Source organism: Pundamilia nyererei, unplaced genomic scaffold (genome assembly GCF_000239375.1).
Source record: "Pundamilia nyererei isolate P.nyererei 1_Seehausen unplaced genomic scaffold, PunNye1.0 scaffold00054, whole genome shotgun sequence".
Classification (NCBI taxonomy): domain Eukaryota; kingdom Metazoa; phylum Chordata; class Actinopteri; order Cichliformes; family Cichlidae; genus Pundamilia; species Pundamilia nyererei.
The window spans coordinates 2,690,392-2,712,258 of NW_005187455.1; the positions used below are offsets into that span (position 1 = coordinate 2,690,392).

The 21,867-nt window shown below is 38.6% G+C and overlaps 1 protein-coding gene across 5 annotated transcripts in view; it reads right to left on the minus strand.

Moving 5' to 3' along the window:
* Nucleotides 1-21,867, minus strand: part of LOC102209756 (mitogen-activated protein kinase kinase kinase kinase 3) — a 42,682-nt gene that overhangs the window by 4,845 nt on the left and 15,970 nt on the right. Inside the window, exons 7-23 of one of the 5 annotated variants that reach the window (XM_013910993.1) lie at nt 21,590-21,632; nt 21,275-21,347; nt 20,428-20,559; nt 19,997-20,059; nt 19,755-19,836; nt 18,503-18,619; nt 18,023-18,097; nt 15,641-15,713; nt 15,429-15,487; nt 13,065-13,127; nt 9,515-9,567; nt 9,066-9,104; nt 6,538-6,612; nt 3,026-3,077; nt 2,519-2,897; nt 690-796; nt 60-101 (exon numbers count right to left, since the gene is read on the minus strand). In XM_013910993.1, the coding sequence (XP_013766447.1) occupies nt 60-101; nt 690-796; nt 2,519-2,897; nt 3,026-3,077; nt 6,538-6,612; nt 9,066-9,104; nt 9,515-9,567; nt 13,065-13,127; nt 15,429-15,487; nt 15,641-15,713; nt 18,023-18,097; nt 18,503-18,619; nt 19,755-19,836; nt 19,997-20,059; nt 20,428-20,559; nt 21,275-21,347; nt 21,590-21,632 (1,527 nt within the window). The remainder of the gene's footprint in view (nt 1-59; nt 102-689; nt 797-2,518; nt 2,898-3,025; nt 3,078-6,537; nt 6,613-9,065; nt 9,105-9,514; nt 9,568-13,064; nt 13,128-15,428; nt 15,488-15,640; nt 15,714-18,022; nt 18,098-18,502; nt 18,620-19,754; nt 19,837-19,996; nt 20,060-20,427; nt 20,560-21,274; nt 21,348-21,589; nt 21,633-21,867) is intronic. The other 4 variants (XM_013910996.1, XM_013910994.1, XM_013910997.1 and 1 more) reach the window with 4 other exon arrangements.

The following is a 21,867-nucleotide window of genomic DNA, read 5'->3' on the forward strand; positions in this document are numbered from 1 at the left end:
TCAACTACATTATTTTCTCTTAAAAACAAACAAACAAAGCAAAAAAGACCCATACTTACATGGACTTTGGGTGTTGGGGGGAGACCATTACTGATTGGCTTCTAAGGAAGTGATAAACACAAACACACATTAAAAACATCAATAATAAAATGACTGGATGATATATATGAGCATAACAACCTGTATATATAAAATGTATTCTCCCAGCAGATAGTCTATAGTGCACTTAAAACATGCTTTAAATAAAAGAATTGTAGCTGAATTAGCTCACTAAGCTATTAGTCATAGTTTGAAGTACACCCATCTGGTGCTTCAGTTTGACAAGTATGTAGATGAAGCTATCTAGGTGCATAACTTCTCATACAGCACTCCTCTAAACTTTCTCAAGGGTTGAACATTATGGAATTTATTTTCCCCCTGATTTATAATCCATTATTGACTTGGGAGATGCCCAAATTCCACTTCTTCTTTAAAAAACAGTGATGATCAGCAAGAGCTGCAACAGCAACAAAGGACAGGATCCTTCACTGGCTTTGCACTGACAAGAACACTACCCAATACATTTCACCTGACTTGGCCTTTCTTCTCCACACAGTGTTATGCCGATTATTAATAATTTTAACAATGGCAGCACTCTGCATCCTCCCTCAAGACCTCTGTGGGTCCTTGAGCCACTCCTGCATGCTTACCGGAACATCCTTCTTGTCCTTCCGTATGGGGACACTAGGTGGCATGGTGGACTGCCTCTCTGCTGGGCTGGCCCTCTCGCCATTGTGGGGAGAGTTCAGCCCATTACCTACAACAACAACAACAACAACAGACACAACAGACACAACTTACTGTGTTTGAGTGACACAGGAAACAGAGAGAGCGGGTAAGAGACAGAGAGACTGTGTGTGCGCATGTGAAGCTTTGAAAACAAAGAAAGCCAAAATAAACATGACGCATCTACAAAAACACTTGATTTAATGAGAACAATTTAATTTATAAGACTAAAGACAGCAAGGAGTGTTAATATTAAAGAGTAAACAAAAACAAGCTATTGGGAGCAGAGAGGGGGGGGAGGAGGGAAGGAGCAGGCCAGCAGGAAGAAAACAGAGGATCAAATATGGTCATGATCGAGGGGGAGTGTGAATGCACCACAAACTGCAGTCAATTATTGATCAGTTTCTCTCCTTTACTACCCCAGCGAGTAACCAGCGAATGACAGGTAGTAAACGGCAAAACCATTTGAGCTACGCACGAATGTTGCTTCCTGTCGTGATTAGAGCCATAACCATATCGTCAAAGACAGTTCAACTTTCACCTGAGCGTGCCTACAGCACTATGCTTTCAATCTACTGAACTGTTATTATTTCCAAAACACCATGGTTAATATATCTACCATATACTGCTTATTAAATGTAACACTTTACTGTAAAAGCTTCCAAAGCGCAATCAAAAAAACTAGAGAAATAAACTTAAAAATATGCAGGATCTACATTCTCTGTGCAAAATCAAAAAGGCAAAAATAATATCCAAAGAAGCATATCCCTGTCCTGAGATTAGGTCATAGGTGGCAGCAAAGTTTAATTGCTCAACTTATCCACTTCCAAGTCAGAGTAACACTATATAACACAATAATAAAAAAAAAAAAAATCAGAGCATGACTGAGATACCCGAAATGCTCAACAACAATGCAAACATTTAAAAGGTACACTAGAATGGGGATTTAGTCACTTGCCTAAAGTATAAAACGGGATTACAAACTTTTATGAAATTTGGCATTTCTGTTACTGCTTAATAAGTTCAGTTATAATTTGGCATCTGTAAACTAGTATAAAGAAACATGAAACAGCAAATTTAACTAAAAAACACTTCATTGTCAGAATGTCTACAACGACATATTAGGACCACTAAAGGCCAAAAAAGGGGGGGGAAAGAATAATTGGAGAACAATGAAGGGCTTAATATTCTGAGAGTTAAGAAACTACTTTGAGATTAAAGTTGGAAACTTAAAATGTAAAAAAATAAATAAATAAGTTATATTTGAGCTTTTGAGATCCATGCCTCACGTGAAAATCTAACAACACAACAGCTCATTTTCATGAAAACCTTTAACCTCCACTGACCCTAATAGGCCGCTTTTAGAAAGTGAGAGCTGACAATGCACAGAATAATTTTTTGTTAAAAGAATCAAAACTGGACCAGTCAGCCAGGACTATGTTTTCTCCTCTTCCTTTGTCCTAAGAAGCGAGGGGGAGTGGTTTAGCAGCATTTGATTGTTTGGATCACTGGATTGGATGAACCAATCAGTCTTCACAAAAATGACTTTAGAGACAAACAATCATGTTGAGCATGAGCTGATGAACGGAAGAAACAAAGCAAATAAAAACTTTTAAAAAAGCATTACTGTTAATGGAATCATGGAACAAATAAATCAGACTACAAGGAAAGACTAATGGAAGACCACACAACCAATCGCAGGGGACGACAGGGTCTGCGGACACTACCCAGCTACCAAATCAGCTGCTCTTACTCTCTTTCTTTTCCTCCTGTTTTTCCTGCTCCTCTTTCACCTCCTTGAGAACCTCCCATGCCTCCTCCAGCTCCTCCTCTGTGTGAGGCGTGTGGAGCCACTCCCAGAAATGCCTAAAGCTCCCATCATCCTCTGTGGCAGAGTTTTCGACGTCTTTGAGCTTCGGGCTCTCGTTACCTAGGCTACTGCGGCGGTGGGGCGGCAGCTTCGGGGGCGGGGGACGCGGGGGGACATAGGAGGCGGGCTTGGCGGGGCTCGGCGTCTCTGGCACTGGGCAGCGCTTGATGGTCCCTCCCCCTCCACCGTCATCTTCACTGTGTGAGTGGCTGTCGTCGTGTTTTTGATCCGTCTGATTATGGGGTGAGGAGATGGATTTGGGCTTAAGAAGAAGAAGAAGAAGAAGAAGAAATAGATTGTATAAGAAATCAGTTACTTATTACATATTCTGAGCACTAAAATTGCTACTAGTTCAAAAATTCTGCTAACTACAGACACGGTTTTTCCTACCTTAGGAGGAAGTGGGGGTGGGACCCTTGGCCTCATGATGGTGCTTGATTTACTGAAGAATAAGAGGGAAAAATCTGTGACAAGATACTCAAGACAGCTGCCGTTTTTTTACAACCAGGAAATATATGGGAAACAATAAATATATGTTAGAATGTTAGCACTGAAGCTATGGTTTGACTTGCCATTTTTAAGCCATTTATAAGCTAAGTTATTACATTCAACGCATAATTACAATCCAGAGTTTTTCTTAAAAAAAACAAACAAAAAAACCCAAACCCAACCATTTTATTGGAAATAGAAAATAAAATTGTCGGATTTGTTTTAAAAATAATCGAAAAAATATGCTGACACGTTTATGAACCCAGATCAGATGAGATGTAATATTTTGCAGGCTCACTGAATGTGAAATCAAAGGCTCAAATAACAGGTTTAACCACAGCCCAATGCCACTTACACACAAACTGATATAATAGAAAGGTCATTAAAGGTTAACCACGAAATATAAAGTAAGACAAGAACTTTAGACAACAGTAAAACAAAGAAGGGTCAGCGTGTGCAAAGCCTCTGAATGGATAGCGCTGATACTGACAAACTTAATAATATTTTAGTAAAAGTATTACTTTTAAAATTAAAATTTATGTTTAGTGTAAATAAATTAGAGTTTGTGTCTTGCTCTCATTTAAAGCACCTTAAAATCTTTTTTTTAAAGGAAAAGAAATAGAAGAGTAATTGCAATTATGCCTTCCGACCAGCACAATTTCAGAGACTTTATCCATGACATTTTATAAATGTTGTAGTTAAGTTATGGACAAGAACCAATCACAGCACACAAATCAGAATGGAGAGAGGCTGGGAGCCAATCACAGTGAAAAATGAAGATGGGGGTACCAAGAAAAGAAGTTGCAGTATTTAAGCTGAGTGGGAGACACAGAAAAAGATTACCCCCCCTTAAAGAAGCTTAAAGTGTAAACTTTATCAGTACAAAACTAATCTGTGACTGACATAGTTTACACATTCACTTAAGGTGGTAAACCACGCATGGGTGCAGTACGCATAAAAGCATCTCTAAAGAAAGCAGGAAGAAAGCAGCTCTCTTAGAATGCACTGATGCTAAACACAAGGCTGGTGATAAGGACTATGCAATCAGATTATGACCAAAATATGGAAGCCCGTTTCCACCACTAAAAAAAAAAGAAAAAAGTATCCACAACTCTAAATTTCGAGTTATTTTCCCTTATCAACTCGAAATTCTGAGAAAAGTAACTTGAGTAAATTTCGAGTTAGCTCTACCAATCAGTAATCTACATGAATGATGTCATTTTCTTGTACCTGGAAGGATATGGCGCAGAGGAATGCGCAGTCAAAACCGTATCGCAACAAACTGGTGCTTTTGAGAGTACGTTTGCTGATAGTAACGCCATGTGATTCAGCTAACAGCACAAGGATTTCATCATTTGTGAAGCCACGTTGAAAATACTCAGCAATTTGTGCATTCATGACTTACTTACTGGTAGCTTAGCTGTAGCATTTGTAGCTGAGGGCTTCAGCTTCCGGGTAACAAGGAAATGATGTCATTCACGTAGATTACTGCTTGGCAGTGCTACTTTTCTTGAAATATCAAGTTAATAAGTCAAAATTTCGAGTTATGGATACTTTTTTTTTTAACCAAAAAACACCAACAAAGCTGAAATCATAACTTTAAAACTTTAAAATGCTGGATGTGCAAAAGGGAATTTATTTGCAACTGAAATTATTTTAAGATGCTTGAAAAGAAACAAAATCTATTCGAATTTTTGATACCTACACTAAAGATTTTCAAAATTTAGTGTCTATGTAATCCAAATGCTCCTAACTTTAACTTTTACTCAGTAACTAAGTTGATTTGGGGACCATCCGTTGGTCGTCAAGTCTGGATGTGAAGGCTTAAGCTGAGTGTTTTCGTGATCAGCAACAGTTTGTGTTCTCAAACTAAACTGGAAACTGAGAAACCAACGGATACTGTACGCTCACTGGCTACAGACTTGTCAATGACAAGCACACCCAAGTTTATCATCCTTTCTCACACTAAAATGCTAATGAATTAACATCATACTTAATCAATAAAACTTAATAACGCTTCATCGAGTCTCCAGTTTAATTAATGTCTAACGTCTCAAAGCAAAGGAGTCAAAAGTGTTATTTTTCCATAGATTTGTATAAAACTGGAAGCCCTTTTTGGAACCAGAAGAGTCACAGCAGAGTGCAGGTTCAAGTCATCGGCTACACCAGGGGTAGGCAACTCCAGGCCTCGAGTGCCAGTGTCCTGCAGGTTTTAGATATCACCCTGGGTCAGCACACCTGAATCAAATGATTAGTTCATTCCCAGGCCTCTGGAGTTCTTCATGACATGTTGAGGAGGAACTTTAGCCATTTGAATCAGCTGCGTTGGATCAAGGACACATCTAAAACCTGCCGAGCACCGGCACTTGAGGCCTGGAGTTGCCCACCCCTCGGCTACACTTTCTCTATATTGTTTACATAGAGTCTGAGGGACTAAATATTTTTGTTCCTTTGTCTGGAAGAAATTTCCTTTTTTGTTTGGCTAGAAGATTTTGTTTTTTATCGCTCTTAAACACCTTAAAAAAAAAAACCTTGAGAGAAAAAAAAAAACCCTCCCCCCCACCACAACAGAAACTACAAAAGCTAGAAACTGCTACAGCACAACAGGTTGCAGCCACTTTAGGAATTCAGGTTATTTTCATTTGTGCAATCACAGCACTGTGTGTTGTGGATATGACTTGAAGGGAAAATCCTATAATATAAAGCACAAAAGGCCTCTCTGACTGTGGTGGAAAATATCTGTCTAGAAAAAAGGGGGGGAAAAAGACTCTGGCCTGCCGCAGACATTTGGCTTTTACACTGAGGGGAGAGGCTGGATGCCAGATCTCCAGTTTTATAGAGGCAAGATAAGACAGAAGGCAGTGTGATCTCACACACACTCATACACACACAGAGCAAGAAGGAACACAGATGGCGAAGCCAGTAAAGAACAAAACAAGACAACGGCACACAAGAGGACAAGGTCATGAGCATCAGTTATCTAAAGAATGAAACTGAACTCAGGCTCAACGATCCATATAGATCATGTCAAATCTTTAGCTATAAAGTATATTTTAATGCTGTGTTGTTTGCGTGACACCTACACTTCTCCATTTATTACATTTCTACTACTGAAAGAATATATGAGGAAATATCAATAGCCTCTTGGTGAACATTTAGGGTTAGGGTTACTGTTAGTAGCTTTAAGAAAGCGTGGACAACACACAGGCAGCAGGCACACACACACAAACAGGTGGCGTATGTGGCGTGATGGTGGGGTGTGCTCCATAAAGATGTGTGGATGAAACTGGCAAAGGTAGGAAGCCTTAACTCCTTGTCTTCCTTCTCAGTCTTTCCTCTGAAACAAGTGAGGGAAAGATGGGAAAAGAAGAATTTGGAGAGGCTTCCAGTTCTAAGACTGAGAGGGAACTTACTGAGTGTGAGTTTCATCATCATCTGCACCATCATCATCCTCATCCTCATCATCCCCTAAGTGTGCCACATGGCCCCTGGGAGAGGAGGTGAAGACAGGAAGGGGGGCGGGGAAAGAAAGGACAAAGAAGGAGTGGGAGAGGGGGCATAAGGAGGAGTGATCAGGGGAGAAAGGGAGCAAGCAAAGGAGATAGGGGATGACAACAGAAGGCAGAGGCAGAAGAGGACAGAGGAAGAAGGGGGAAGGGGAGGGAAAGCTGAGTGAAGCTTGGTTCACAAACTACTTCTGAACTCCTGACCCTGTGCAGATCTGAAAGGACTGAATAGGTTCAAATAAAAGCATGACCCAATTTTTACTGCGATCCACAAAAATCAGCAAAATGACTCATCTGAACAACCAAGAGAAACGGTCTGAGGGCTAATTACTTCCACAACCAGACACTTCCAAACCCAGCGGTCCCGTTTGAACCATTAAGTCCTTATAGATCTACACACGTCAACAGTAAGCGTAACCTTTTAAATCATATTATATATTATATTATATCAAATTCTCAAATACTGGTAAAAGTCCTTTCATTATCCCAAGGACAGAGAAACCCGGCCTTTGTTTGAAACTCTCTCTATCCTAATGTTTTACATATCAGGAGATAATAAAAATAATTTGGCCCTTAGCATGTCTTAAAAATGGGTAAATATAACCTCTGATGAACAACAACACATAACATATTAAACCATGTCATAATTTTAATACAAAATACCAAAGCAGTATGTGAAGGACTAAGTACGCCGTTACTGCTTCCACAACAATTAAAAGAGTGTAGATACCAGGTGCTACTAATTAAATGCACTTGAATATATGATGATAAGCAAGCATGAGCACCTTCAAAAAAGTAAACGTTTAAAAGCTTGCTAATCGTCCCAGGAGTGGATGCAGGTTCACCCAAAGCTCAGATCATGCAAGGCTCGGAGAAACTGCAAGAAACCCCAAGAGCTTCACCTCAGGTTCTACAGCACTCAGCCTGCATGTTAAACATCAAAAGTTCATAACACTACAATCAGGAAAAGACTGCTCAAGTGTTGCTTGTTTGAAAATGTTACCAGGAGAAAACCTCTTCTTTCTCCTGGCAAAAAAACCCTCCAAAACAAAAACATGGCAGTACAGCTTAGGTTTGCAAATTTGCATCTGAACAAACCACAAGACATTCCAACCAATTTTCTTTGGACAGGTGGGACCAAAGTGTAGATGTCTGGCCATAACGCACAGTTCTACATTTGAAGAGATAAAAACAAAAAAAAAGAAACACATGCCCAATGATGACCTGGGCTTACTTTGCAGCCAGAGGACCCGGGCATCTTGCAGTCATTGAGCCAACCATGAACTCATTGGTATGCCAAAGGATTGTAGAATCAAATATGGTAAAGCTTGGCCACAATTAGGTCAAAAAAACAGGACAGTGATCCCAAGCACAGAAGCATGACTAAAAAACAAAATCAAGGTGTTGCGATGACCCAGTGAAAGTCCAATCCTGACTGAAAAGCTGTGGTAGAACCTTAAGATAATAATATGAACTTAACAATGGCCACAATGATGTGAGACACTGATGAAGTCATACAGAAAACAACTGCTTCAAGTTATCGGTGGTAAAGGTGGCTCCAGATGCGGTTCACTTAGTGTTTCACGCACTTCCTTTGGTTTCGTCTTAGTTTTTGTTAAATAAATAATGACACATCATACATCACGTGTTGCTGTTCATCAATTTAAAACATCTGATAAGGTTATTTTTCATATTTATTTAACGTGACTATACATGTAAAAACCTCAAAGATGTTAAGTAACCCTTTGATCAATAAAGGAGCCAAAAAGACAGAAAACCTGGACGTGTTAAGTTCCAAGTAAAGCCACAACATTTTGTAGCCTTAGATGTTTTAGCCTAGAGACAATAATGCTAACAAGCAACCATCCAGCAGACCTGCTATTAAGATTTGCTGTTTAACATCTAAGGGAAATATTTAAGACAACTTTGTACCTGATGCCTAATAATGTACAAGCTAATCTAGAGTTCAGTGAAACACATTTTTCATATCAGACTTACTCACCAAAAGTAGCAAAGCACATAAATAGCAATCATTATCTTTTGAGCAGTGAAGAGGAATTTCTCCATAGAAAATGAAACCCAGTGGCTAAAACTCTATGTCCATATGTGTGACTGCACACATGAGAATGTGCATGTTTGTTGGTGTGTGCGTGCACGTGTGTGTGAGAGCCATGCGCTGCAGGAAGCTTCTGTGAAGCGCAGCCATTTCCTAATGAGAACAAAGCAAGAAGCAAGCCTGAGAGGAAATAAAACCCAGCAGAATCCAAAACGCCGAGAGCAGTGAGACAGCCTGAAGTAATTACTATAGCATTAGTTGCATGTGATTGGCCTCATTAGTCCTGCCGTTAAACAATGATTGGCTCATGGGTAGGCGTGGTTAGAGCACCAGCAGATCCAAGACACTGAACGTGGACGCCAAAGTGGAGTAAACTCACCTCTGCTGCAGCTCCTCCTCCACCGATTTGAGAAGACTCCTGTTTGACAAGTAGGAAAAGCACAAATGACAGAATAAAAAGAAAGACAAAAGTACCTAGGTTTTGATTTTGTGTATCAAGAATAAAATCTTAGTCCTTCCCAGTCTAGAGGACATTCTGCTGTGCTTATCTGAACCTCAGCTTTCTGCTTACAATGCATGCTTGTGAGCAGAAAGCTGCATACAGACAGTGTCATAAAGTTGGCACAGACTTTGAAATGCACAACAGAAAATCTCTTCACATTCCAAGTCTCCTTATTGTCTACATCCTCGCTCAATCTAGACATTAAAATTTTCTTTAAAAAAAAATAAAATAAAATGAAGGATAGCTGCAACCGACAATGAAATAAAAGAAGAGAATCCAGGGGGAGGTAAATGTTTAAATACAGAAAATAAACAAGCCAGACTTACTTGTTTCCTCCCAAAAAACGCGATGAATCTTGACCGTATTCCAGCTGCAAATCCTACAAGACAAATTAGATTACAACTGTGACATAACCCTTCATAAATAGTTCATTTATACATATATTAACAGGTGCTGTAGATCTTGGCCAACTGAGGCAGTAAACCACGTTTAAAGTTGTGGCCATCACTGAAGCCCTTTTCAGTTGCCAAATGAATGCAGACGCTGCCACTGTAGCAGCTGTGGTGACCGTTACAGCAGCCTGCTGGAAATCATACCCACAATAAGAAGCTCTTTCACCTGAAGTATAATTCATAACCACAGACATTCACAGATGTATATGGTGAGCATATGGGTATTTATAGTTATACAGAGCTGACACTTGCTGAACTCACATTGTGGTCCAATACTACATATATTAATCATCGGGCGTTAGCCACAAAACAAGCCTGGCATTTGACACATTTAGGAAAAGGACCAATAATTAGGTGCACACCAAGTAACTAATTTCAATGTCATCATTAAACAATGATGAAAAGAAACATTATCATCCTACTCATCCTGCTAATTTTTGCTAGTACTGGCTTCACAGATAGAACACAGAAGTTGTTTCCAAAAAGTGGTTCCCTGTTGTTTGGGCTTGTGAAACCCTAAAATTTTGCATTATGGTCTCATGCACTGACTTGTTGTTGAGTCGATGACTTATTTTCTAGATGACACAAGTTCCTTTTAGGTCACAAACAGGTGAAAACATGCACTATTTCACAAAACAGTTGAGGGAAAGACAGAAAATGTAACATGCTGTCGGTTACTGAAGTTACCAGCTATGAATTAACCCAGAAACCTAAACTCCACTAAAATCCAATCCAAGAAATACAGGACAGTAGATACGTTAATCATTTTTATTAACTATCATTAAATAGGTTTCACTAATGTAAAATATTGTAGTGCGGTGGTTGTGATGTGCTCCTTGTCCTTTCGATTGAACATTCTGTTACTACTGTTGACTGCAGTTACAGTATTTTTGTATTTGGAAACATGACTAAACGAAAAGGTTTTATCTTCCAAACGCATTCAACACCTCTAAAGGAGGCATATAATGTTAAAATCGGATTTTCTCAATTCATTATCTTTGTCAAAATAGTCACAGTAACAAGATAGAAATAAGTCTCTCTGCAATATCTAGACAGCAGTACTTCTATTGGTCAAGTTTATCTAAAGCTTTGCTCTTTTGTGTTGACTTCTTGGGTAAAATGACAAAAAACACAAATGTATGACAGAGCCTGAAGCCATAACTTTACAGAAGCATGCACAAAGAGCAACTACAAACTTATTTCTAATATTATTATATGTCATTACTAACATATTTGTTTTCTAAATCAATCAAACAATCAATACATATTTTTAGTGACACCTAGGGCTGTGCGATATGACCAAAATCTCATATCCCGATATAAGACATCTGTCGTCCCGATAACGATATAAATCACAAAAATGTAACATTTTCTGTAAATTCTGTGAATCTCGGGCAGCTCGTCTTGCGGGAAGTGTTTCCAGCTGCGCGTCATGTAGCTGGAGTCGAGTGTTTTAACCGATGCATGAAACTACACATTTTTAGACATAAGTTTAACGGCCGCCGTTTTCTTTGTGAGTGTTTATTACACGGCGTGCTGCGGGGAAAAGCCTGTTCTAACGTTTGAGTCTAAGGTTTATTTTTTTTAGCACCTGGCGGCTCTTTTTTAAATTCTCATCATCTGCTCTTTCACGTGATTCAGTTTATTTTGAAAAGTCTCAACAGGATCTTGACCTTTATTGTGAAAGGTTTATATGGAACATAAACAAGCGGACACGAGATGGTGTTACCGTCGTTGTTGCTAACCACAACGCATAAAAACAGGCGCTTGTCCGTCCGTAGTGTGGTTATATTAAATATAAGAGAAAGAGAGAAAGAAGAAATGAATATAGCCACTACAGTGACCGTCAAAAGGATGAAAAAATATTGCCGTAAACAGTTTATTTTGCAACACCACGAAACAAACGATAGCGTAAAATGAAACGATAGACGTTTTTATATCGTCATCCGATATATATCGTTATATCGAACAGCCCTAGTGACACCCCTAATACAAAGTATCTTTAGTACAGTAAAGTACACCAGTAACTCTTTGGAGCAGTTATCAGATACATTGGTGGACCCCTAAGTGGCTCGCAAACCGTGGATTGGGAACCAATGTTTTAGATAACTTTGGTAAGAAAAGTGTTATGTTGTCATAAAGCACATTTGAGAGTGTGCGGGCTAATAAAGAATCAGTTGTGCAGATTTTATGATTCTGCAGGCTGACAATAAATTCAGCACTATGACAACGGTCCTGAATTTAAATCAACTAATGAAATTCTGGTTGGATATCGGTGACATAAAAACCACAATGTGAATGCAGCATCTTGTCAGAGAAATATTTTTGAATGTTACGCCTGAAAGCAAAAAGCATGCAAGAGGAAATGCGCACTCCAGATGAGCAGACACAAAGCACCAATGCTACAAAGAAACTACAAAGAAACACGCATACTAACAGACAAAAAACAAAGCAAAGGACAAGGCCTCGCTACTCTGGTTAACTACAAGAGGTTAGAAAAACATAAGCAACACTTTACAAATGAGAGAAGCGCATTCTGTGGAAACATCAGAAATATGGAAAAGAAATATTGAGTACCATAGAACACACATTAAAAGTGTATGTGTTAATAAATTTGAGCAGACATGCCTTTTATATACTTTAAATCTCCTTTAGATGTCCTTGAGCAAGGCACTGCACCACTACCAGCCTTTAGAGCTGCAGCTCCATTGCTGAACCTGATATATCTTCCTCTATATTAAAGCCTTTCTTGAAGTAAGTCTTACGACTTGGCAGGTATCTTGGCAGTCATTTTGAAGCACTTTACTGACACATAAAAACTGCATGTCCAGTTAAATCTGATTTTAAAAGGAGAAAATACTAGAAAAGTTAGCCGACTTTCCCCAAAATATGCTTTTCCCCCCTGGAAGCGACCCTTCTGTCACAATTCTTCAATACATCTCAACTAGACATTTGCTGAGTAACATGCCTCTCCACTGTAGTGTCCCTCCCTGTGTTTATACCTCTGTGTGCCAATCTGTGTGTTTTATGCATATATGAGAAACAACAACAACAACAATAGCACTAACGACTCTAATCACTATGACAACTACAACACCAGCTCGTGAGGCAAAAGCTGAAGCTGGAAAAAGAAGATAAAGATGGGCAGTAACAGACGGGTGGACTAGAAGAGATGGATCAACAATGTGAAATAACAAATATACAAGTTGGACATCGAGCAGCCGAGAGATTCAGAGCTCTGAAAAAGGACAAAAGTAGGACAAGGACTCATCCTTCAGAGTTTAAGAATGAGCAAGATGGAGAGAAAAAATTAAATTATATTTTAAATAAAGCATGACGTTAAAAATTGACAGACTGAAAATAAATGGGCCAACAGCTGGAGAGATGGAGAGGCTGAAACAAAGAGAGACTAAAGGTGTACTACCAGATTAGATCTTGCTGTATAGTAGAGCTCCTCAACACAGTCCAGATAGGGCTCAGAATCACACTGGTCAGCAAGACAGAGCGAGAGAGACCTCAGTTAATACATTAACCTGTCCTGGACTAATGGTGGGGAACAGGTAGGAATGGTGATATGGAGGGAAGGGATGACTTGTGAAAAATGAGTTTGGGTTAAAGCTGTGTCCACACTGGAAATGATTCGCTCGTCGCACATCGCTTTCAAGCTGGTGGCTCATCGCTTTTAGACATTCCAGGTTCCGGTTGTCTAAGTTACTCTCTATAGTTTACTACCAGGTCAAATGTCAGTCAAGGGTATTCTTCAGTCACTTGCCTGGAAGTTGGGAACAGTTTATCTTGTGTCCCGCCCACTTCAACTCGGCAAGAGTTAAGTTGTCTTTATTTGCTTCAAGTCGCCAAATGTCATTCTATTTCTATGGGTCACTATGAATCACTTCCAGTGTGTACGTAGCTTAAGGCCATTTTTATTTAGTTTTTAATAGGTGCTTGACTTGGCAAGAAAAGGATAGAGTATATTTGAATAATAATCTCAAGAGAGGAGGAGACAGATGTGAGTTTAAAACATAGATGGAGGTTTGGAATGGAGAGAAAATAATAAACTGTGCTACAACAGCATATATGTGAGCCTACAAAATATAAAGTTAATAAGGGTATAATAAGGGTACTTTTCATAACATTCTACATACAAATTAAACAACTAATGGTAGCCAGCTGTATTCTGGGTAGTATTTCCACGCATGCATTTCTCACTCATCATGGGTATGGATGTCCTGGTACGTTTAGGCTATTAACATTTTCTTTGAATCATGCTGCTAAAGTGTAATTTAAATGAGTTCTTCCAATTTTGACAAGAAAAATGGTCAAATATTCAGCCAGAAGACGGTTGATGGATACCAAAAGGTCTGACTTGCTAAGGGACATTTATCCATATATTAGTGGGTGTGTATGTATACTTTAGAACCTGTGTGGATTAAAGAAATCCAAAAATATTTCAAACTTGTGCACTCAATCCTTGCTTTGTTAAGTTATTAAAGACATATGCTGTACAATCATTTCATCCTGGAAAGAGAACAGTTCATGTTAAAAGCCAGAATTTACCAAGTTATTCAAGCCCATGATGAGTGTCCGTAAACTTGTGATCAGCGTTTTAGAGGTACTTTCTGTTACTATGGGTCTGTTTGATTTTTGGCCACTATTGTAAAAAAAAGAGAGAGAAAAAATACTTGCACAGAGTCTCTTTTGATCAAAATATTATAATATGAATGCTAAAACAGCATGGCAGTCCTCACTGGATGGATCTTGGAGCTACATGCTAAAAGCTAAAATCTACACATGTCACAAGACAAATGTAATGCAAGTTGCCAGAGTTCCCTTGAAAAGAGAGTAGAAATTTAATGGACAAATGAATGATTGTTGATAAATGATACAGATCATATGAGGTTAATATGATAGCATTAATCTAAATTTATAGATCAAAAGATAAAGAGACGACAAAATAAAGGTTTGGTTAGATTTTTTGGTGAACTATCAAAGACAACTTTAAGAGGGTGGGGACAGTGGAAGACGTGCAAAGAAAGGACAAAAGGTGAAAAGGAAGTCGGGGAGCAACATATACTGGGAAAAAATATCAAGAAATCATAGCTCTGCCAAAGATTTTTTTAAAGAACCTATGCTAACTTTTTGACCAAAACTGAGCATAATCTGACCAAGATCAATTACAAATTTTATGCAAATGAAAGCCAAGAACACGACTTTTATTCTACTGAGTTCTGTCCAACCAGTAGCGAAAGAAAGCTACTACTGACAAATCACACCTGTGTTTGTCAAACAGCAATAACAAGAGGTCTACAGTTACAACTTCATTAAAATGAATCCATAGAGCTGTTTATCCAGCTGGGTTGTGTATTTTAAGCTACTGCAATAACACTGTTCAGCCACAGCCTTCAGGGTTTGGTGAATCCCAAAACATTCCAGATCAAATTGGACTTTTAATTCCTCCAGCAAGCACAAGATCCACCAAAGAGAGTAGTCTCTTTACGATATATTCACAACAGCCTGCTGGTTACTGTAAATCTGATTTTATATGCAACTGGGCATTAGATTTCTGCCAATTCTGTTGTTATACCCATATAATAATTAGCGAAACATGCCATTCCTAAACCTTAGAATATTTAACTAGGATTGGTTCAACACAGACAGAGAAAAACATAGATTGGTGGAGGTGCCATGTGTGATTAGGTGAGGGACAGCCAAGTTGGTACTGGTTAATTAACAACCACACAAATCTCATCTCATTCGCACACATACAAACATAATGTGATCAACTCACCGGTTCATGATGAGGTTGTGTCTCCTTTTCCAAAAGACTATCAAACTTCACTTGATCGACTGAGAGAGGCAAAATAAGAGAGAGGGGAGGATGGGAGAAAGGGAATATCATGAGGTAGGGAGATATATATACTGAGTAAGATTATTGAAGAAGGAGGAAAAAGATACTAAAGACATTGTATTTATTCACATTGACCTTTTGTAGCAACTCACATTTCATCTCGGACAGTGTTTTTCCTTCTCTGGTGCTCCTGCTGGTGGAGCGGATACGATAAGGAACCGGGGACTATCAGGAAATAAAAAGAAGAGCAGACAGTGTCAAAGCTGCTCTGGACACTCGGTGTAGTGGTTTGCACTAGATTTGGAAAGATCACAATAGGTTTAAGAACAAAAACATAATCCCACTGCTATTTCCTGTGGGTGGGATTTGATGACACAGCAAAAACAGAGAGTCACACACACACACACACACTGCAAGAACCAAAACAAACAACAGCAACACAGTCAGAGGAAAAACACGCATCCACCCTTTTGGTTCCAAACACTGGATACCTGTAAGCTGTAAAGTCCTCTTTACATTGGAAGCTTTATAACAGAGAGATTGTCACACAGTATCTCATCATCATCATCTGATGATCTACATTCGTAATACAAGCGGAAAAACAGGGTTTAAATGCTGAAATGGAAAACGGTACTTAGTTATTTTATATGTCATGAGTGCAGCTGGCCATTCTTATTTTGAACCACAGTTATTGTTAATTTAAAATAAAATCCAAACTCCATCCCACAGAAATCTAATGACACAGCAACCTCAGTGCATGCTTATGAAGCACTGGAAGACAAACCAAGACTACAAAAGACCATGCATCAATCAAAGCAACATTTAGAACTCGGCTCCTCCAACAGACATTTTTGTTTGCTTGTTTGCAATTATTCTCATAGTCCATTCTCATTAGACACAAACCACGATTAATACCTGAAAGGTTAAAGACAGGTGAAGATGGCGTCCATAGCTATAACACTTTAGCAACCTACAGCCTTTTGGCCTTCCACAACACTACATTTTCTTTTGTCTAATATTTGAAACATCAACATGTTGGAGGGTTTTTTTTCCATGAGTTTGTGTATGAATTTAATACTTAAAAACATAATTCTAGAGAGAGTGACAATGTGATATTTTTGAAGCCATCTTTATGAATTTAGGCATTTCTTTATCATCCCAGGTGCTACAGAACTGAAGTGAATGGAAAAGATCCTTAGTGATGCTATTTATGCGTTTTTTCCACTAGCAACCGCTCAAGTTGACTTTTAGGGCTTTCTGTTTGGTGGTAGTGCCGACTTGGCCGGGTTTCCAAGCAAGCCAAGTTGAGCTGAAAATGTGACGTCAAAACACTGCATGCCACTGATAGGCGAGGAAGTAATGTCACTGGATGAGTCATGAGGGTGACTCCTGCGCAAGAATAATACCGCTATTTTTTTTAGACATGGCAAATAAGGAAATGGGCTACACACAAACCAACCAACACTGGTCCAATGACAAGATCCAGATGTATTTGTGCAAACAACAGAATCCAGAGGGAGCTAGACCATGGTTGTGTTGTATTTGTGTTGCATACATATAAGACATTAAAATGGTATAAAACTGTAATGGAAAACAACTGAAACTGAGTAGAGCAAAGTAGAGTCAAGTTGAGGTGCTAGTGAAAAACTGACCCGATTTCCTGCATTCCCCTTTGATTCTCACCGATGTCGCCAGTTGTTGTTGTTGGAAGGTTACTTTTATCTGCCTATAGTCACTATATGTCAGTCATAAATAATATAAACTTTATAATTTGTTACATTTATGAAGCCATTTCTATTCTACCGCTGTTTTTTAAAGTTTTTTACTTAATTATTTTTTGTTTTTAATTGGGATCTGTGACATTTTTACCATAATGTTTTATCTTATTCTATTTTAATGATCCACTGATTTATTCTACTTAATGTTTTGGCTGCTGTAATACAAGAGTTTCCCAAATTATTAGGAGAAATACAGTGGACCTTATCCTATTATGGCCTTTTATTTGTTCACAACTACACAGAGATGACGTAAAACCCAGTAAGTAATAAATCACCAGAATTTCCTTATAGCCAACCCTTATCTTTCTATTTTGTTCACACATGAGTGCTGTGCAGTTGTGGCTTAAATCATTAACTTCAACTGTGTTCTGAAAATGTTAAAGTTTAGGAGCAAAGCTGAATTTGTTTTTTATGTCAAACAATCTCATTACTTAAAGCATTCAAGTAAAATGTGCATTTAGAATAAGAATAATGACGCAATTTTGTGTGATGCAGTTGTATAAAGTCAGCTGATTTGAATGTCAACAGAAAGGTCTATGAAACCGCCACAGTAAGCTATCAAATGACTGTTTCACATACCAATGTTGACTTCCACGGCAACACCAGCAGAAACTGAATTGGAAATTTACTTTTTATTCATTCAGTTCTGTAGTCCTATTCCCCCCCTGCCCCCCCTCCGAAAAAAAACAACAAACTACTGTCAGAAGAGTTTGTGTTAGAATGACATCAGTGCAGACACTGCAGGAACAGTAGTACCTTCCGACGGGCTGCAAAACGGAGTGCACGTCGAGCACCGGGACTTATGGGAAGAAAGTGACCCCTGTACTTAAACTAAGGATTCAGAGGATCAGGGATGGGGAATAGAAGACAGGAGAGGAAAATAAAATGTGGGGCGATACAAGCAGTGCTAAAAAGAAGAAGAGAAAAACAAAAGTGAACCAAAAACAGAAAATGAGAAATAAATCTGAGAGAAGCAAAAGAAGAAGTGGATAAAAAGGAATGAGTAAGAAAGGGAAAGACAGAGCAGAAAGATGACTCACATGTGACAAAGAAAGGAGGGAGTAAGCATGGAGAGAAAAAGCTGTGAATGAGAAAGGAATTTAATGAAAGGACAAATGAGGAGACAGAAGGAAGTTGAGGAAGAAAAGAAGCATGATCGAGTAAAACACAATCACATTTATGCTCGGCCCGACAAAACTTTGGGTTTAACAGAAAATCCTGAAGGTCAAAGGTTACCTCAGGCTCAGGGTCGTCATCGTCAAAGTCGTTGAAGGTGCTGTGGTCGGGGTTGTTGGATTTATCCAGCAGCTCAATCGCTAACGTCCTGCTGAGAGGCTGGGAAACAAAAGGGTGCTGGAAGAGAAACAAGAGTTGGAATCAATCCAGGTGACATCACCAATGGCACATTTTTAAACCAAAAAAATAAAAAATAAATAAATAAACTGTACTGGGTAATATGTGATTCTTAAATAAGCAGAGCTGCAACTAATCCAGCAGCTCATTAGGGTGCTGACAAATTGATATGCCGTTTAAATAACAGCCCTAACTGCTGTAGCACACAGTGATGAATGATGCTTACAAAGCAAACTGAAGTTTATGCTTTCCTTCCATTATTTAGATCTTGCTTCATGCATCATGTATCACGTTGCTCCAGCTTCTTTTATACACAGTACCTTTTAACATCACAGAATGCACCTAGTACACATGTGAACGCTTCATATATAATACATGACACCATGACCACTTAGAAGTTTTAAAAGATATTGAGGACTGATCGAATGAGGAAAAAAAAATATTGCAAAAGGTTAATTTTTTAACAGTGGATTTTTTAGTAGACTTATTTTGGAAGTCTAATCACACATCCTGTTTGGGCATCTTGTTTTAAATTTGGCCAATTTCAACCTTAAAGTATGGCTCGTGGGCAGTGATGCAACACATTAAAGTGTAGCTTTACAAGTAACCTTTTCACTGTGTGTTTTGAGATACTGGTCGGAACTACATTGGGTTAAAACAGCAACCCTTTAACCTGAATTTCACTTTGAAGAAAACAACCAAGTTGCAGGCAACAAATCTGCACAAAAAACTGCATAGTGTGTGGTAGTGCTGTGTGGTTGCTCTCACTCAGGTGTGCGCCTTAAAAACTGAATACTGGGTCAGTTTGACACAGTAGTTTATATATGCACATTTTAGGTTCATGACAAACCTGCAGAGCCCACATGCAGGTGGCCAGAATAGGATTTCCACAAAGCAACCAAAAAAACAGCAGCAGAGCTGGAAGCTATCCATCAGACCGCCTCAGAAAGGAGATCTGCCAAATCTGAAATGGCTTTTGATATTTATAAACAGTGTTGGGCAATTTTGTCAGCACGGCTAGTTTCCTAACTTAACATAAAAGTTGACTGGGAAGCCCTATCATTTTTGTTTGTTTTACATCATGTAAATATGATTGGAGATGGACTGTAATGTCTGAAAGTTAAACTTTCCTCACCTGCAGCAGTTTCTCAGCTGTGGGCCTCTTTTTTGGGTTCTTGGTCAGAGCCAGTTTGACAAAATGGTGGAAGTTATTTGTCCTATTAGTTCACCAGGGAGAGTAATGCAGAGAAAAAAGGAAAAAGCTTTAATGTTTTAGCTCTGTAAAATGATAAAAACTGGTCATTTAAACAGCTGGGTGTTACATCTATAGCACATGTGAGCAAGACCAACATATATGCAAAAGCATAACAGTCTTACCACTTCATTTTATCTTTCAACTTAGGAGGCTGGAAATTACTCTTTGTCATTAAGAACAGAGCCCTGTTGGGAGAGAAGAAATACAAATGAGAAAAATCACCTTTAACAGTGTAGAAAGACATGCCTTCCTAGCATTCAGTAATAAAGCCAATTTGATACACAATATCTACTCCAAATGACTAAAGCCAGTGTAATATATGAATAGAATAAGGATTAAAATCTCCAGGACATAAATATAGCAACATTTTGTAAAGTAACCCTTTAGACTTGTCACACAAAAATTATCTAAAGCTAATAACATTAATGTCTGTCAGTGGTTCTGACTTTTATTAAATACATGCAGAGATGCATGGTAAGAATTAAATATTCCAAATAATATTATAAACATTCTTTACTATCATTGCATCATCACAGCCCGCACACACTCCTACCTCATTGGGTGCAGGTCGAACATGGGTGGCTGCAGTTCAGCCAGTTCTATTGCAGTGATACCCACAGCCCAGATATCACACAACTGGTTGTAACCCCCTTTCCTCTCCACCGCTGCTACCTCAGGAGCCATCCTATACAAGGAAACAAGACAGAAGGACTGTATGAAAACAAGATGCATATAAGAGGGAGGAATGATCAACTATCCAAATGGGTTACACAACTACACACAAGAACAGAATATGAACTTTGTACAGTATTTCCCAGCAGCAGCACAGAAAGTTCCCAACCTCAAATGCAGCTCTATGATTCCTCTACAACTAACAAGTACTATTTATTTCTGGGTTTTGTTCTTTTGCATTAAAGAACAGCTAATATATAAAAGGAGAGAAACACATTAGTTGACAAATCCCTATGTGTACAACATTGGCCCATTAGCAGCAAGCATTGTATTGAACTGCCATCAATTCCAATGGATTAAAGCACTCTAACAGAACAGGAAGAGTAAATGTATCCAACAAATCAGTGAGTGGATCAGCCAGAACTTCCTTCAGCTCACCGATGAAAAGGCTCAAGTAATTGTTTTTGGCTCCAGAAATGCAAGGTTAGAAATCTTTCATTTTAATCATTAATTTTTATTTTGATAATTGCAATCTTTTTTCCATTAATTTTTATTATTTTAATGCATTTGTCTCATATTTTCCTCAGTAAAGCACTCTGTATTGCTGAATTGCTTCTGTATGAAAAGCGCTTGCCTTGCCCTGTCCTGCTGGGTTTTATTTTTATTGTTCTACCTGCGTACCCCTATGCAACGTCAGTGAAGCTTTTGGTTAAATATAAACAACTTACCAGTAAGGTGTTCCAATGAATGACTTCCTCTTTGCTAGGGTCGCTGTGATCTGGGCTGATACGCCAAAGTCAGCTAAGGAATAAAGAAGAAGAAAAAAACAAAAAGGAGAGGAAAAAGTGGATAAAGGGAAATAGAATTAGAGGAATGTAATGAAAAGGAAGAATGTAAAGAAATAAATACAAAGTGAAAGAGGAACAGCAGAGAGGCCAAGAAAAAAACGAAAGAAAAAAAAAAAAACAAGTCAGCAAATGAGGCCATTCAGATTCAGTCTGTTGAAGCAGAAGGTAATTGCAGGCCTTGTGTGTTTCTCTCACCTAGTTTCACATAGCCATTGTCTGTCAGGAGGATGTTGGCTCCCTGTAGGGGAAGGAAAGAAAAAAACAACAAAAACAAAATATACTGAGCTTTAGGATAAAACACACAATTTTACACTTCAACTAAATTCTAAATAATAATACTAATTATAATAAGTATTACTAAGTATAATCTGAAAGGCAAAACAGTTACAAAATGCTTTGTCATTGATTTAGCTGGTAGTGGGGAATGACTATTCATTTTTCCTATAACAAACGCATGCTTAATATATGTGGTT